The 13,849-nt window shown below is 47.8% G+C and overlaps 1 protein-coding gene across 3 annotated transcripts in view; it reads left to right on the top strand.

Annotated features, from left to right (window-relative positions):
* The window catches only part of PRPSAP1 (phosphoribosyl pyrophosphate synthetase associated protein 1), a 50,729-nt gene that overhangs the window by 6,322 nt on the left and 30,558 nt on the right, over nt 1–13,849 (top strand). For all 3 annotated transcript variants that reach the window (XM_017884860.1, XM_017884862.1, XM_017884861.1), the window contains exons 2-3: nt 931–983; nt 6,512–6,578. In XM_017884860.1, coding sequence (XP_017740349.1) covers nt 931–983; nt 6,512–6,578 — 120 coding nt within the window. The remainder of the gene's footprint in view (nt 1–930; nt 984–6,511; nt 6,579–13,849) is intronic.

Below are 13,849 nucleotides of genomic sequence, written 5' to 3'. Positions count from 1 at the left end.
GCTACGTCACCCGGCTAGTTTTTTGTATTTTTTAGTAGAGACGGGGTTTCACCGGGTTAGCCAGGATGGTCTCGATCTCCTGACCTTGTGATCCGCCCGTCTCGGCCTCCCAAAGTGCTGGGATTACAGGCTTGAGCCACCGCGCCCGGCCCTTTGTCCATATTTCTCTGATTATTTTTTAAAATGGTTTTTTTTTGAGACGGAGTTTCGCTCTTGTTGCCCAGGCTGGAGTGCGATGGCGTGATCTTGGCTCACTGCAGCCTCCGCCTCCCAGGTTCAAGCAATTCTCCTGCCTCAGCCTCCCTAGTAGCTGGGATTACAGGCATGTGCCACCATGCCCGGCTGATTTTGTATTTTTAGTAGAGACGGGGTTTCTCCATGTTGATCAGGCTGGTCTCAAACTCCCGACCTCAGGTGATCTGCCTGCCTCGGTCTCCCAAAGTGCTGGGATTACAGGCATGAGCCACCGTGCCCAGCCAAAAATGGGTTTTTACACTTGGTTTATTCGAAGCAGGATCCAAACAAGATCCACACCACATTTGGTCAATGGTGCTGAAGCCTCTTCTCTATGCTTTTGATAATTGAGGCATTTATCTCTGGCGTGTGTTATTGAAATCATTGCTAGTAACCAAGTACTTGGAAGTGATTTTCCGAGCAAATTACTATTCAAAGAACAATGGACCAGACAGACATTAACCACGGGTTGTGAGCTCCGTCTGGTAAAGCAGTATGTATGTTAGTTGCAACGTGGTGAGCTGCTTATGGAGTGACAGCAGAATTTTAGTTTAATGAATTAGATTTTCTAAATTATTTTTTGGAAAGAGTTCCAGCTTAGTTATTTGAGTCTTTTATTAGACATATGCATATGAACTGGAATTTTTTTAAAAAGAGAAATCTTAATTTCCCTTTTTTGTTCTTTTTGGTCTATAGGCGCCTTGGTGCTGAATTGGGGAAGTCTGTTGTATATCAGGAGACCAATGGAGGTAAGTTAAAATTATTTCTTTTTTTAAAAATTATTTTTTATTTATTTAGCTTTTTTGAGACAGAGCCTCACTCTGTCGCCCAGGCTGGAGTGCAGTGGGCTCACTGCAACTTCCGCCTCCCAGGTTCAAGCAATTCTTCTGCCTCAGCCTCCTACGTAGCTGGGATTACAGACGCCCGCCACCACACCTGGCTAATTTTTATATTTTTAGTAGAGATGGGGTTTCACCATGTTGGCCAGGCTGGTCTTGAACTCCTTACCTCAGATGATCTGCCCACCTTGGCCTCTCAAAGTACTGGGATTACAGGCATGAGCCACTGTGCCCAGCCTTTATTTATTTGTTTATTTTTATTAAGATGGGGGTCTCACTATGTTGGCCAGGCTGGTCTTGAACTCCTGAGCTCAAGCAGTCTTCCCGCCCCAGCTTCCCAAAGTGCTGGGATTACAGGCGTGAGCCACTGTGCTCAGCTTCCACCACGGTATTTCTAAAATGCAAATATTTTTTCTTACTACTGCTTCCTTACTCCTACCCTCTAGGCTGGAGTCCAGTCTTTTTAGCAATTACATGGGGCCCTTTGGGAATCCAGATTCTACCCCTTTACCTGCCTCGTCTTTGATCCATCCATTACCACATCTTGTGTGCTCTGACTTGGGAATACTTGTTAAATCTGATACCTTCTCACAGCCTCTGCTGCTCCCACTCCAGTCCAGCCTGCCGTTTGCTGCTTGCTAGACACCTTCCAAAACAGCTGCTGTGTCCTCCCGGTGGCCACTCCTGTCCTGCCATGGTTTTCTTCACACAGTAGCCAGTAGTCTTTTTAAAACGAGTAGATGAAACCCTTCCCAAACTCAAATCTTCCAGTGGGTTTCCTGTCACTGCTAGAATAAATTCCACCCTTTAGTGAATAAGAAATGAAATCCAGAGTCCTGCAAGTCCTGGTCCCTTGGCTCCCTGACTTCCTGTCTCTCTCTTTCCCCTCAATCTCTCTGCTTTCTAAGTAGACTAACTGCCTGCCCCTCTGCTTGGCACGCTCGGATCCACATCTTCCTGATTCCTGAACCCCCTTCTGCACTGCTCGTTCTGGATTGCAGTGACGCCCTTGTTTCCAGCCCCATTGTTCTCTCTCCTTCGTCACAGCTATAGTATCTCCGGCATGCTGGGCCTGAGGGTTTGCTGGCCTTGATGTCATATCATCTCTCCTGGGTCAGTCTTTGTCCGTTCGTCCAAGTACTGCATTTTGTGGTTCCCAGTACAGTTCCTGACATGGAGGAGGCCTCAGCATTTGTTTAAAAAATAATAAGGATGTTAATCTTTGGCCTCTTTGTTTACCTTTTATTTTTTATTTTTTGAGACGGAGTCTTGCTCCATTGCCCAGGCTGGAATGCAGTGGACCAGTCTAGGCTCAGTGCAAGCTCCATCCCCCAGGTTCACGCCATTCTCCTACCTCAGCCTCCTGAGTAGCTGGGACTACAGGCGCCCACCACCACGCCTGGCTAATTTTTTGTATTTTTTTAGTAGAGACGGAGTTTCACCGTGTTAGGCAGGATGGTCTCGATCTCTTGACCTCGTGATCCGCCCGCCTCGGCCTCCCAAAGTGCTGGGATTACAGGCGTGAGCCACCGTGTGCGGCGTGTGTCTTTATTTTGATAACATGTTGTTGTTTTATTGTTGCTTTTGACCCTGAGACTTTATGCTGACCTGTTGCTTAGTTTTGTCTTCTATTTTGGGGGACTTATTTTCCTCGAGTTTGACTATCTTTTTTTTGGGGGCGGAATCTTGCTCTGTCGCCCGGGCTGGAGTGCAGTGGCACCATCTCGGCTCACTGCAACCTTCGCCTCCCCGGTTCAAGCAATTCTCCTGCCTCAGCCTTCCAAGTAGCTGGGATTACAGACATGCGCCACCACACACGGCTAGTTTTTGTGTTTTTAGTAGAGACAGGGTTTCGCCCTGTTGGCCGGGCTGGTCTTGAACTCCTGCTCAAATGATCTCTCTGCCTTGACCTCCCGAAGTGCTGGGATTACAGGTGTGAGCCACCACATCCGGCCCTTATTTTATTTTTTTTCAAGCCAGACTGTGTTCAGTTTTTTTTTCTTTTCTTTTTTTTGAGACGGAGTTTTGCTCTTGTTGCCCAGGCTGGAGTGCAATGCCGCCATCTCGGCTCACTGCAACCTCCACCGCCCGGGTTCAAGCGATTCTCCTGTCTCAGCCTCCCAAGTAGCTGGGATTACAGGCATGTGCCGCCACACCCGGCTAATTTTGTATTTTTAGTATGGACAGCGTTTCTCCGTGTTGGTCAGGCTGGTCTCGAACTCCCAACCTCAGGTGATCTGCCTGCCTTGGCCTCCCAAAGTGCTGGGATTACAGGCATGAGCCACTGCGCCCAGCAGTATTCAGTTTTTTTAAAGATACTTTTTTTTTTTGAGACGGAGTCTCACTCTGTCGCCCAGGCTGGAGTGTGGTGGCGCAATCTCAGCTCACTGCAAGCTCTGCCTCCTGGGTTCATGCCATTCTTCTGCCTCAGCCTTTTCCGAGTAGCTGGGACTACAGGCACCCACCACCATGCCCGGCTAATTTTGTTTTTATTTGTATTTTTAGTAGAGACGGTGTTTCACCGTGTTAGCCAGGATGGTCTTGATCTCCTGACCTCATGATCCGCCCTCCTTGGTCTCCCAAAGTGCTGGGATTACAGGCATGAGCCACACTGCCTGGCCTTTAAAGATACTTTCAATATACAATCATGGTATTTCAGGCAGGACATGGGCAGACAATCATTAACAGCATACAATAACTTTCTTTTTTTTTTTCTTTTTGGGATAGAGTCTTGCTGTGTCCCCCGGGCTGGAGTGCAGTGGCGTGATCTCAGCTTACTGCAGTCTCCGCCTCCCAGGTTCGAGCAATTCTCCTGCCTTAGCCTCTCGAACAGCTGGGATTACAGGCGTGTGCAGCCACGCCTGGCTAATTTTTGTATTTTTAGTAGAGACAGGGTTTCACCATGTTGGTCAGGTTGGTCTTGAACTCCTGACCACAGGTGATCCGGCCACCTCAGCCTCCCAAAGTGCTGGAATTACAGGCGTGAGCCACTGCGCCTGGCCCAATAACTTTCAAACTCCCCTTTTCAATGAACTACCAAAAATCAGAAAGTCACTGTAAAACCCAGTGAACATTTAGCATGTTTAACAACTTTTCACGAGCCGACCCTGACTTTCAGGAAGTGAAATGAAAATGGCAGAATTGATCTGAAGATCCACAGTGTAGAAACAGAACCACTGCTCTTTTGAAGGGCACCATGTCAGTGGCATCACTGGAAGGTGCAGATTGCCTGACACACTGGAAATCGGTTATGGGGGATCAGGTCCCAACAGTGTCTAGCTTTAAGGGATTGAAGTCTATGCTGAAAGGTGGAAAGGGAGAAGAGGACGTAGACACGAATTTGTCTTTTCAGACCACAAGGCTTTTGTGTGCTGAGGTGGCCATGTGTGTCAAACTCAGGGGACCCCTCTTCCTGGGAGCCGAGAGGAAGTCTCAAACTAGAAGGGGCCGGGCGCGGTGCCCCACGCCTGTCACCCCAGCACTTTGGGAGGCCGAGGTGGGCAGATCACCTGAGGTCAGGAGTTTGAGACCAGCCTGACCAACATGGAGAAACCCCCATCTCTACTAAAAATAGAAAATTAGCCGGGCGTGGTGGCACATGCCTGTAATCCCAGTTACTAGGGAGGCCGAGGCAGGAGAATCGCTTGAAGCTGGGAGGCAGAGGCTGCGGTGAGCCGAGATCGCGCCATTGCACTCCAGCCTCGGCAACAAGTGCAAAACTCTGTCTCAAAAAAAACAAAACAACAACAAAAGAACTGGAAGGGAAAGGTGCTTTCCCCACATCAATCCAGCTTTGAAGACATTCTATTCATGACATGTGCCCCTTCCCCCGAAACAACAGTGATGTGTTCTGTGTGCTAACAACATAGCTTAGAAAAAAAAAATTCTGCATTTTTATAAAACTTGATAAAAAATGTATTTCAAACTGTACAGTCACCAGAAGTACACAGTTGTCAAAAATGCACTCATTTCCCTCGGCATCTCCAGCAGGTGCCTGGTCTGTTCAGGCACTTTCTGTAGAGTCATTCCTCTCCTTGCCAGCGTCAGCTTTTACCTTTTTCCCTTTGGGTACCTTCTCTCCCTTCTTTGCAGCAGCCTCTTTAGGCCTGGGCTCTGTCTTTGGAGGAGCAGGTTTAGCAGACAGCCTCACGGATCTTCTCTGTGGTTTGTCCTTCACCTTGGCCTTATCTTCCTTAGCATCCCCTTCAGCCTTTCTCTTGGGCATGGTGGCAACGAAGGCGGCCAGATGTAGGCACTGGGAGTGGAATGCAGTGGCAGTGCACAGAATGCGGTCAGTCTGGGGGTTGTTCTTGCTTCCTCTTCTTCATACTGCTCCAAGATTTATTCTTTTGCACCAGATGAAATGTTGGTTTAGATTAATCTTTACTCCCTCCAAATGTTACCTAACTGTTGCATCATGAGTGCTTGGCTTTTCTGCTTTCTTTTTTTTTTTTTTCCAGACAAGGTCTCTCTTGCCCAGGCTGGAGTGCAGTGGCACAATTTCAGCTCATGCTGCAGCCACGACCTTCTCTGGCTCAGGTGATCTTCCCACTGGGACTATAGGCACCTGCCACCATGCCGGCTAATTATTTTTTTTTGAGATAGAATCTTGCTCTGTCACCCAGACTGGAGTGCAGTGGCACGATTATGGCGCACTGCAACCTCCGCCTCCCGGGTTCAAGTGATTCTCCTGCCTCAGCCTCCTGAGTAGCTGGGACTACAGTCATGCGCCACTATGCCTGGCTAATTTTTGTATTTTAGTAGAGACGGTTTTTCACCATATTGGCCAGGCTGGTCTTGAAGAACTCTTGACCTCGTGATCCCCCGACCTCGGCCTCCCAAAGTGCTGGGATTACAGGCATGAACCACTGCGCCTGGCCCTGGCTAATTCTTGTATTTTTTTTTATTTTTTATTTATGTATGTATGTATTTATTTATTTTTGAGACAGAGTCTTGCTCTGTTGCCCAGGTTGGAGTGCAATGGCACAATCTTGGCTCACTGCAACCTCCACCTCCCAGATTCAAGCAATTCTTCCACTCAGCCTCTTGAATAGCTGGGATTCCAGGCGCCTGCCACCATGCCCAGCTAATTTTTGTATTTTTAGTAGAGACGGGGTTTCACCATGTTGGCCAGGCTGGTTTCGAACTCCTGACCTCAAGTGATCCACCCACCTCGGCCTCCCAAAGTGCTGGGATTATAGGCGTGAGCCACCGTGCCCAGCTAATTCTTGTACTTTTTGTAGAGACAGGATTTTGTCATGTTGCTTAGGCTGTTCTTAAACTCTGGTGCTCAAGTGATCTCCTTTCCTTGGCCCTCCCTAAGTGCTAGGATTACAGGCATGTGCCACTGTGCCCGGCATGAAGTGCTTTTTTTTTTCTTTTTTCTCCTTTTTACACATAGGAGCTTTTCTTAAAACTTTAGAACATTTTATTTTCAGAAACAAGAGTTGAAATAAAAGAATCTGTTCGTGGCCAAGATATTTTCATTATACAGACAATACCCAGGTAAGAGGACTGACTACTTTATCTCTTTTCTGTAAAAACCTTAAGAATATAATTGATTATCTTTTCATATGAACAACAACTTAGTGTTTTTAAAAGTTATACATTCAGACTGGGCATGCTAATCCCAGCACTTTGGGAGGCCGAGGCGGGCAGATCATGAGGTCAGGGGATCGAGACCATCCTGGCTAACACGGTGAAACCCCGTCTCTACTAAAAAATACAAAAAAAATTAGTCGGGCGAGGTGGCAGGCACCTGTAGTCCCAGCTACTCGGGAGGCTGAGGCAGGAGAATGGCGTGAACCTGGGAGGTGGAGCTTGCAGTGAGCTGAGATCGCATCACTGCACTCCAGCCTGGGCGACAGAGCGAGACTCCGTCTCAAAAAAAAAAAAAAGAAAAAAGTTATATACTCAAGTCGGGCACATGGCTCACGCCTGTAATCCCATCACTTTGGGAGGCCGAAGTGGGTGGATCACGACGTCAGGAGTTCGAGACCAGCCTGACCAATATGTTGAAACCCCATCTCTGTTAAAAATACAAAAATTAGCCGGGCATGGTGGTGTGTGCCTATAGTCCCAGGTGTTTGAGAGGCTAAGGCAGGAGAAGTGCTTGAACCCGGGAGGTGGAGGTGAGCTGAGATCACACCACTGTACTCCAGCCTGGGCGACAGAGTGAGCCTCGTCTCATCAAAGGAAAAAGAAAAAGTTGTACATTCATTTGCATGTGAAACTAAATGCTTCCCCAAATACAATTATTGTCTTTTGGAATTCCTACCATTTGTCACGCTGTACTGTTACCTGTGTACTTCTCTGCAGGCTTTTTTTTTTGAGACAGAGTCTTAATCTGTCGCCTAGGCTGGAGTGTAGTGGCACAGTCTTGGCTCACTGTAGCCTCTACCTCCTGGGTTCAAGTGATTCTCCTGCCTCAGCCTCCCTCGTAGGTGGAATTACAGGTGCCGACCACCATGTCCGGTTAATTTTTGTATTTTTAGTAGAGATATGGTTTCACTATGTTGGCCAGGCTAGTCTTGAACTCCTGGCCTTGAGTGATCCACCCATCTCAGCCTCCCAAAGTTTTGGGATTACAGGCATGAGCCACCACTCCCCAAGCTTTAAACTCCTCAAGGACAAAGTGTTTTCCCATGGTTTGCACTGACCCCAGGCCAGTGTCTGTCAGCTCAGCTCTGCTGAAAAGCTTCTGGTTGTTAAGTGTGGTGCATAACTGCTCCTGGTTCGTGCCCATCAAGACAGGTTTTTGCACTGCATTTTATCTTGCACCGTGGCCTGTTTCTAGCCTATCTCTGTTTCAGAGAGCATCGCTCTTGCTTCCCTGAGGGCAGGGGACTGACGCCTGGGGAATCCTGGCCTGGGAGCGTCCATGCTTCTATGTGGGACTATCTCCTCATCGTCTCACAGGGAGTGGGCAATTACACTATCTGTGTCTCTGAAAAATCCAGACCTTCATGTCCTGATCAGTTTACATTCTCCAGACCATATTAGTCATAAGAATGCACTGAGTGCCACCAGTGAGCTGGATGCTTTTTATGTTTCATTTTTGTTTGTTTTGTTTTGTTTTATTTTGTTTTTTGAGACGGAGTCTCGCTCTGTCGCCCGGGCTGGAGTGCAGTGGCCGGTTCTCAGCTCACTGCAACCTCCGCCTCCCGGGTTTATGCCATTCTCCTGCCTCAGCCTCCGAGTAGCTGGGACTACAGGTGCCCGCCACCTCGCCCGGCTAGTTTTTTTTTTTGTATTTTTTAGTAGAGACGGGGTTTCACCATGTTAGCCAGGATGGTCTCGATCTCCTGACCTCGTGATCCGCCCATCTCGGCCTCCCAAAGTGCTGGGATTACAGGCTTGAGCCACCACGCCTGGCCTTGTTTTGTTTTTTTGAGACGGAGTCTCACTCTGTTGCCCAGGCTGGAGTGCAGTGGTGTGATCTTGATTCACTGCAACCTCCACCTCCAGGGTTCAAGTGATTCTACCTCAGCCTTCTGAGTGTCTGGGATTACAGGCGCCTACCACCATGCCCAGGTAATTTTTTTGTATTTTTAGTAGTGATGGCATTTTACCGTGTTGGCCAGGCTGGTCTCAAACTCCTGGCCTCAAGTGATCCATCTGCCTCAGCCTCCCAAAGTGCTGGGATTACAGGCATGAGGCACCGCGCCCAGCCCTATTCAGTCTTCTTTAGTTTGGAGCAGTTCCTCACAGCCTTTCCTTGACTTTCTTTTTTTTTTTTTTTTTTTTTTTTTGAGACAGGGTCTTGCTCTGTCACTCATGTAGGAATGCAGTTGCACGATCATGACTCACTGCAGCCTTAAGCTCCTGAACTCAAGCAATCCTCCCACCTCAGCCTCACTGGTAGCTGGGACCATAAGCGTGTGCCACCATCCTGGGCTAATTGACGTTTTCGCCATGTTGCCCAGGCTGGTCTTGAACTCCTGGACTCAGAAGTAATCCACTCACCTCAGCCTCCCAAAGTGCTGGGATTACAGACATGAGCCACCACACTCGGCTTTGACTTTGAAAACTTTGACACCTTTGAAGACTGTGACATTTTACCAATTACTTTGTCGAATGTCTCTCAATTTGGGTTTCACTATGATGGCTCTTTCACTATAATGAGATTCACATACCTTGGAAGGAAGATGTGTTTCCATTGTCTTCCTGCTGCTTCATGATAACTTGTGTGGATGCCTCGGTTTATTCATTGTCTCGTGTGTCGGTTTCTAGTCTTATGCTGACACCATAGAGACTCTTGCGAGCCTCATCGTATGTACACCTTGCTGTCCGTGTTTCAGGTATATCTGTAGGAAGATCCTGACAAATTTCTGGTTGTGAGGGTCCATGCCCTGTGGTATTGAGGGAAGGGGCTGCATTGCCCTTTTGAGGATGTACTAATTCACATTTTCTTCAGCAGTTTTGGTTTTATATTGTTTGCCTCCTGGTGACTGGAGTCTTTTTTGCCCAGTGGTTTTGTTTGACTCTCCATTTTTTTTTTTTTTTTTTTTTTTTTGAGATGGAGTCTCGCTCTGTTTTGCCCGGGCTGGAGTGCAGTGGCACGATCTCGGCTCACTGCAAGCTCCGCCTCCCGGGTTCACACCATTTTCCTCCTTTGGCCTCCTGAGTAGCTGGGACTACAGGTGCCCGCCACCACGCTCAGCTAATTTTTTGTATTTTTAGTAGAGACGGGGTTTCACTGTGTTAGCCAGGATGGTCTTGATCTCCTGACCTCGTGATCCACCCGCCTCGGCCTCCCAAAGTGCCGGGATCACAGGCGTGAGCCACCGCAGCTGGCCTGACTCTCCATCTTATAAATAAGGGGAAGACCTGAGGGGCTTGCCTAGGGGTACAGTGCCCGTCGGAAGGGAGCTTTGGCACACCTTGGCATACCACATAGCTGTTCCCTGGCCGTCTGCTTATCCTGGGTTTTGTTGGTAGTGAATAGTAAGGTTACTTTGTCATCGCTATTTTTTCTGCATTCTTGAGTTCCTTAGGGCATAGGAAAGGGCCACATGTGACCCTAGGTCCATGGTTTGGCCACCTTAGATGACTGAGATCTCTCTACTAGTTGGTGGAAGGGTGCGGAGTAATAGACCATGGCCTTTGTAGCCATAGGTTGGCCAGCTTTGTCACTAATCCTCCAAGAAATATTGGGGTCGGCCGGGCGCGGTGGCTCAAGCCTGTAATCCTAGCACTTTGGGAGGCCGAGACGGGCGGATCGCGAGGTCAGGAGATGGAGACCATCCTGGCTAACACGGTGAAACCCCGTCTCTGCTAAAACTACAAAAAAACTAGCCGGGCGAGGTGGCGGCGCCTGTAGTCCCAGCTACCTGGGAGGCTGAGGCAGGAGAATGGCGTGAACCCGGGAGGCGGAGCTTGCAGTGAGCTGAGATCCGGCCACAGCACTCCAGCCTGGGTGACAGAGCGAGACTCCGTCTCAAAAAAAAAAAAAAAAAAAGAAATATTGGGGTCTAATTCTAAAAGCAGTATTGATTGGTGAAGTCTCTTTACTACCCTAATTGAATTTGTGATAACGAAAGGATTTGTCATGTGAAGAGTTATCATTAAGAAATCTCGTTGGCCGGGTACAGTGACTCACACCTGTAATTCCAGGACGTTGAGACACTAAAGGCGGGAAGGTCACTTGAGTCCGAGATGGCTTGAGAACAGCCTGGGCAACATAGTGAGATTCTATCTCTACAAATAAAATTTGAAAATTAGCCAGGTATGGTGGTGTGCACCTATAGTCCCAGCTACTCCGGAGGTTGAGTTGGGAGGATCGCTTGAGCCTGGGCAGTCAGGGCTACGGTGAGCTGTGATTGCACTACTGCACTCCAGTCTGGGCAACAGAGCCAGATCTTAGCTCAAAAAAAAAAAAAAAAAAATGTCAAATTGTTAACACTCACTAGTTCGTCAGTCTGCATTGTAACCTGGAATTTGAGTCAGATGACTTCTCCAGGAAAAGACTGAACTGAGTCAGTGCCTGATCAGAGCAGTTCTCCTCTAGCACATGAGCAGCTGTGCTCTTGGCACTTTTGTTTTGTTACATGTATTTAGGGATTGTCTGTGAGTCAGGAGAAGCTAAGAGGTTATAACCTCCTCACGGCAGATACCCCATTTTGTTAGATAGTCCAATAGTCCCCAACCTTTTTGGCACCAGGGACCAGTGTTGTGAAAGACAGTTTTCTTCTTTTTTTTTTTTTTTTGAGACGGAGTCTCGCTCTGTCGCCTAGGCTGGAGTGCAATGGCGCACTCTCGGTTCACTGCAAACCCCACCACAACCCCCGCCTCCCGGATTCAAGTGATTGTCCTGCCTCAGCCTCCTGAGTAGCTGGAATTACAGGCATGCGCCACCATGCCTGGCTGATTTTGTATTTTTAGTAGTGACGGGATTTCTCCATGTTGCTCAGGCTGGTCTTGAACTCCCGACCTCAAGTGATCTGCCTGCCTCGGCCTCTCAAAGTGCTGGGATTACGGGCTTGAGCCACCGCGCTGGGCTGTTCATGGTTATCTCAAACTAGTCAGACATAGAAACAGCATATTGTTAGTGTCCTTTGTGATAAAAAGTTGAATTTTATAAAATTCTTGACTTTGATATTACATGGTAACCAGGAGTGCTTCATATAAGTATTTAATACATGCAATCTAGAGTGATGCTGGGGGCAGTAAAGACTGAACTTGACAAATGAAGGATCATCAGTCTGCAAGTGTCTTCCAGGGAAGGGACAAAAGAAGCATGAAAAAATGAGCTAGTTAATAGCAAATTGGGAAGCACAGTTTTTCTCACTCGTACCTTGAGTATGAGAAAATTTGACCGTGGTCAGGTATGGTGGCTCATGCCTGTAATCCTAGCACTTCAGGAGGCCAAGGTGAAAGGATAGCTTGAGGCCAGGAGTATGAGACCAGCCTAGGCGATATACTAAGACCCTGTGTCTATTTTTGTTTGTTTTTGAGACAAGACCTTGCTCTGTCACACAGGCTGGAGTGCAGTGGCACGATCTCGGCTCACTGCAGCCTCCACCTCCCAGGCTCAAGTGGTTCTCCTGTCTTAGCACCCACCGTCTTACCCTCCCAAGTTGCTGGGGCTATAGGCACATGCCACCACACATTGCTAATTTTGTATTTTTGGTAGAGACAGGATTTCGCCATGTTGCCCAGGCTGGTCTCGAACTCCTGAGCTCAGGTGATCCGCTTGCCCCAACCTCCCAAGGTGCTGGATTACATTCATGAGGCACTGTGCTCGGCTTTTATTTAAAAGAAAAAAGGGCCGGGCGCGGTGGCTCATGCCTGTAATTCCAGCACTTTGGGAGGCCGAGGCGGGCAGATCACGAGGTCAGGAGATCGAGACCATCCTGACTAATACAGTGAAACTCTGCCTCTACTAAAAATACAAAAAATTAGCCAGGCATGGTGGCGGGCGCCTGTAGTCCCAGCTATTGGGGAGGCTGAGGCAGGAGAATGGTGTGAACCCAGGAGGCGGAGCTTCAGGTGAGCCCAGATCGCGCCACTGCACTCCAGCCTGGGCGACAGGGCGAGACTCCGTCTTAAAAAAAAAAAAAAAAAAAAAAACGAAATTTTGACCAAAGGAAGAAGTAGTGAGCACTTCATGGAGTTGCAGTAAAGAGTCTTGTATAATAACAATGACAATTTTACATGCATGTCAACATGGAAAGGCACCTTTCCTGTTGAAAAAGGCACATAGGTATAAATGAGTACTTCTGAAAATCAGAACCCTGTCCTGAAGATGGTGAAGTTCCTTTATGTGTATTTGGTGTTGAGATTATTTAAAAGCCGCAAGTCTCTTCCTAGTGGTTCACTTTAAGAGCATCAAGGCAAAAATATCACCGGGCATCTTTTAAGCTGATAGGGATGGAAGAAGAAAGGAAAAATTTGGAAAAAAGAGAGAGGATGGATGTGTCTTTTAAGATGTCTTTTAAGCTGATAGGGATGGAAGAAGAAAGGAAACATTTGGAAAAAAGAGGATGGATGTATTGTTTTGTGTGGGTGTGCAGCCCATAAAGAAGGTTATTAGGTTTGTCACAATAAACTAGTTCTTTTTTGTTGTTGTTTTGAGACGGAGGCTTGCTGTTGTTGCCCAGGCTGGAGTGCAATGGCACGATCTCAGCTCACTGCAATCTCTGCCTCCCAGGTTCAAGCAATTCTCCTGCCTCAGCCTCCCGAGTAGCTGGGACTATTAGGCGTGTGCCACCACAGTCAGCTGATTTTTGTATTTTTAGTAGAGACGGGGTTTCGCCGTGTTACCCAGGCTGGTCTCAAACTCCTGACCTCAGGTGATCCACCCGCCTTGGCCTCCCAAAGTACTCACAGATGTAAGCCACCATGCCCAGCCAATAAACTAGTTCTTGTAGTGCTTGAGTACTGGATACTTTAGTACCAACTAAAGAACACAGATAATTTAATTTAATTTAATTTAATTTTTTTTTTTGAGATGAGTTTCTCTCTTGTTGCCCAGGCTGGAGTGCAGTGGTATGACCTCGGCTTACTGCAAACTCCGCCTCCCAGGTTCAAGTGATTCTCCTGGCTGAGCCTTGCAAGTAGCTGGGATTACAGGCATGCACCACCATGCCCAGCTAATTTTGTATTTTTAGTAGAGATGGGGTTTCACCATATTGGCCAGGCTGGTTTTGAACCCCTGACCTCAGGTGATCCACCCACCTCGGCCTCCCAAAGTGCTGGGATTACAGGCATGAGCCACTGTGCCCGGCCTAATTTTTTATTTTATTTTATCTTATATTTTATATTTTATTTTATTA

The sequence above is a fragment of the Rhinopithecus bieti genome, unplaced genomic scaffold (genome assembly GCF_001698545.2).
Source record: "Rhinopithecus bieti isolate Rb0 unplaced genomic scaffold, ASM169854v2 scaffold_13400, whole genome shotgun sequence".
NCBI lineage: Eukaryota > Metazoa > Chordata > Mammalia > Primates > Cercopithecidae > Rhinopithecus > Rhinopithecus bieti.
The sequence above is the reverse complement of the archived record's forward strand: the minus strand, read 5'-3'. Positions and strand labels throughout refer to the sequence as shown.